We start from the raw sequence: 3634 nt of genomic DNA on the forward strand, positions 1-3634 counted from the left end.
GGAGATGAACTGAAATAAAACATCTTAAGATGTTTTCAAAATATCCATGGCTAAAAAAGCACAAAAGAAATTTGAGTTTCTTTTGTACTAGGGTGATACAAGGCAAAAACATATTATGTGGGGAGATTGAAGCTGCAGACAGAGGGCAAAAGTTCCTGGGAATTAACCAAAATTCCAAGGACAACTCCAGATTTTTTTAAAGCTATGAAACTGATGGAGCGCAAGTAGAGATCTCAAGGGAACCAGGTATTATCTGAGTTCCAAGTAGGATGTATAGCAAGTTGACAAAGGTCTATCTCTAGCAGGGTGAGAAGGTAGGAGTGTCAGGCCTGGGAGGGTGGAGGGATGATGGAGCTACAGGGCTGGGTGGTGGGAAGGGGCTGTGGTCCAGCTACTTGTGTCCCCTACCTGCCCTCAAGAGCCCTTTGTGACCAGACCACAGCTCTGTGATGTGGGCCTAGGTTTTGTGTCCGCAAGCACACGCCCAGTGCTCAGTTGCCTGAGGGCAGCAGTGCAATCTGGTACTAATGAATTTCAGAGGAAAGAGATGGAGAATTGCCTCTTCCCTCAGAAATGCATTACTGGTGGTTGGCTGAGCTCCAGTCCCACTTCCTGGGCACTTAACATCATCCTCGCCTTCCTGTGTGGACTGGGGCTCTTCTTCCTATTACTATCCTACTTCCAGACTAATCCGTCCTTACCACCACGCAAGAAACACAGAAACATCAGGAAGGTAAGGAACCCTTGACCCAGACCCAGCAGAGTATGATTCTATCTCCTTTTGTATTACTATTTCCATTTTTCTGAATTAATGGAGAGATGGGAAAGAATAGAACATGTATTCTCAGGAAAGAATAGAACACCATTCATCCAGGCATAAACCAGACTAGGCAGGGGTTAGAGGGGCACAAGGATTTCTACCCAAAGATCTCAGGCCAGGAGTCCAGGTGTGGTGGAGGGCTCCAGGACAATGTCCCAGACACAGTGACCAGTGGCCGAGGACCGGCGGCTAAGAGCTGCATCTCTAGCAGAGGTCAGGCCCCTGGGCACCGGTTCACCAGCCACCTTCCCAGGGCAGGTGTCTCAGGTGAATGTTCCTCTGTCGGCGCTGATCGAGGGCAGTGCTGAGCCCAGGAGGCCCCAAGTAGCGGCTGGAGTGGGGCTCTGGCCTCGGGAAGCGGGGTCCTACGTGAAGGAGCTCAGATGCACCCACAGGTCTGGGAATATGTGTGTTTCTTGAGCAGAGGAACAGTGACAAAGAAATTTCTCAGAAAATCCTCCTGTACATTCTTCAAAGAAGGAAAACTGAAAACATTTTTATCCATTTTGAAAAGGAAATGAGTAAAATGATAGAAAACCACAGCCCCCCTTAGTTAAATGTAGGAAGTCACATTGTTCATGAGCAGCGAACATCTGCTGCTGGGGGTGGGGGTCCCAGCCTCCCCGTGTTCTCTCATCTCAGTATCAAGCAAAACCATGGAGAAGGAACAACAGAAGCAAGAAGAAAAACCAGACTCTGAAAGGTGAGCATCTGCCACTCAGCCCTGCGCACCCCAGTTACACCATCCCCCTCTGCTCTGAGGGCCCAGCCCCACCATCTCCAGGACACCAGGGCCTGAGCCCATCACTCAGGAAACAGAGCCCTGGGAGGGGGAGGGGCTCCTAGGAATGGGGAGGGGCTCTTGGGGGGGGAGGGGCTCCTGGGAGGGAGAGTGGAACCCCGATGCTTCCAGATTCTGGGCCAGAACAAAGCCCTGAGGGGTTGGAAATGGGTGTCGCCCAGCACGGGCCCCAGGGCCTGGACTGGGAGGCGGGACCTCCAGCTCCAACTGTGGACAAATTGCCCAACTTTGCTCAGATTTCTCTGTGAGGCGACCCGGTCCTTTCTCCCCCAACAAGGTCACGAATGGGGAAGCACTTTGTAAAGGACAAAGCAATCCCCATCATGGGCTTTGCTATCACTGTGCAGGCACGCAGCCTTGGACACTGATGTTTGGGGCTCCCGAGTCTAATCCCTCAAAGGTCTCCCCTAAAGGGACATTGTACTCGGCCTCCTGTAAGACCCCTGGGCCCCCGCCTTCAGCTCTATGACCCGGTCTCCTGTTTCCAGCTTGCAGAGATTGCCTGCAAGAACTGGAAGAGGTTCAGGACCTGTTTTCCCTTCTGCAAAGGTAAAGAACCTTCCCCCTTCTCTCCTGGGTGCTCCTCCCAGAGTCTATGGTGTGAGCCCAGGGCTGCAGGCACCCTGGGGCTGTTCTGGGGGTCTGGGAGGAGCCACGGGGACAGTGTGGCTAAAGCCCTGGGACGAGGGACAGCAGGAGAATTGTGAAGTGGGTGTGGGAACGTGGAGGGCCGTGGGGCCCACCCTCCTGACCCCCCTGCTCCTGGCTTCGGCTCACACCTCCTGTCTTCCACAGCCACCTGGCGAGGGTCTCTGACCAGGGGCACTTTCAGCTCTTACATCGAGCGGCCCCTGGGCAGGTGCGCAGAGGAGTGCCTGCTGGAGCCCATCAGCCATGCAGGGAGCCTATGGAAGATGCTCCCACCGTGGCCCCATCACCTTCCCCCGCTCCTCTGACGGGACACCCTCTACCCCGGACCTCCTCAGTTTCTGTTCATTCACACTCCTCCCTGAGTACTTCCTGGCCATCGGAGCCTTTCCTTCCCCCAGATGGCTTTTCACACCAGCCACTTGCTCTTCCCCCCTCCCCACCATGGCTCCCTCCTTCAGAAGCCTGCCCTCCGCCTCTGACAGCCTCCTTGGCCCTGGAGCAGCCAGACTCCCCTCTGACTCTCCCTCAGTGTGACTCAATGGCACCCCCACTGCACCCCATCCCACAGAGCTCGTCTCCACACACCCCTTGGTTAGCTTCTTCTGTCCCAGCCATCTCGGGCCTGGGCCGCTCAAGCTGTCCCATTTCAGCCCTGTCCTGGTGGCAGGCGGCTCCCAAAACCTGGACCCTCTCCACCTCCACACGCTTGGAGTCCCATCAAGAGCCTCTGGCCCACCGCCTACCAGAGGCCTTGTTCTGGGGAGACCCCACACACAGACAGGGAGAGACTGGAATCCCCCCTTTCATCAACCTTGACATCCAGAAGCTTCTGGAGATACTAATCGCCAAGAGAACAGATCTGAAGACCCAGAAGGAGAAGGAAGAGAAGGAAGAATCAGACTGCCACCTGACCTCTTTTGGGAGAATGTTCAAGTCGCCAGGTGACAAGCAGGACACCATGGGTGACCAACACTTCTGGAGCTTGAGAGGCAAACCAAAACAGCCGCTCAGTCCTGAGAAGCCCCCACATCCCAAGACTTCGGGGGACAATTTACAGCAGAAATGCAACCAGTTCTTCTGGGGTCTCCCCTTTCTGCACAGTGAGTCCCTGGTGGCCACTGTCGGCGTGGCTGATTCCCCACTGGAGTTCCCATCTGTCCAATTCAATGAACTCTCTCATGCCTTGCCACTCCAAATTCAGGACAACATAGCTCCACATCTTTCACTGACCCAGTCATTATCTGACACTTTGGCCCAGCCCCAACCCTTCACCCTGGACTTGTCCCAGTCCCAGCCCCTGCCTCTGGCTCAGCTCCAGCACCTGCCTCTGGCTCAGCCCCAGCCCCTGCCCCTGCCTCTGG

The 3634-nt window shown here is 55.1% G+C and overlaps 1 protein-coding gene across 1 annotated transcript in view; it reads left to right on the forward strand.

Moving 5' to 3' along the window:
• Positions 1–473: 473 nt before the first annotated feature.
• Positions 474–3634, forward strand: part of LOC112838592 (spermatogenesis-associated protein 31E1-like) — a 6532-nt gene continuing 3371 nt past the window's right edge. Inside the window, 4 exon segments of the mRNA XM_073878176.1 lie at positions 474–733; positions 1439–1523; positions 2111–2171; positions 2418–3634. The exon segment at positions 2418–3634 is cut by the window's right edge and continues 584 nt beyond it. Of these exon segments, the coding sequence (XP_073734277.1) occupies positions 548–733; positions 1439–1523; positions 2111–2171; positions 2418–3634 (1549 nt within the window). The 5' untranslated portion in view covers positions 474–547.

The sequence above is a fragment of the Callorhinus ursinus genome, unplaced genomic scaffold (genome assembly GCF_003265705.2).
Source record: "Callorhinus ursinus isolate GAN/ISIS: 27379988/994484 unplaced genomic scaffold, GSC_fseal_2.0 scaffold28, whole genome shotgun sequence".
Taxonomy (NCBI): Eukaryota; Metazoa; Chordata; class Mammalia; order Carnivora; family Otariidae; genus Callorhinus; species Callorhinus ursinus.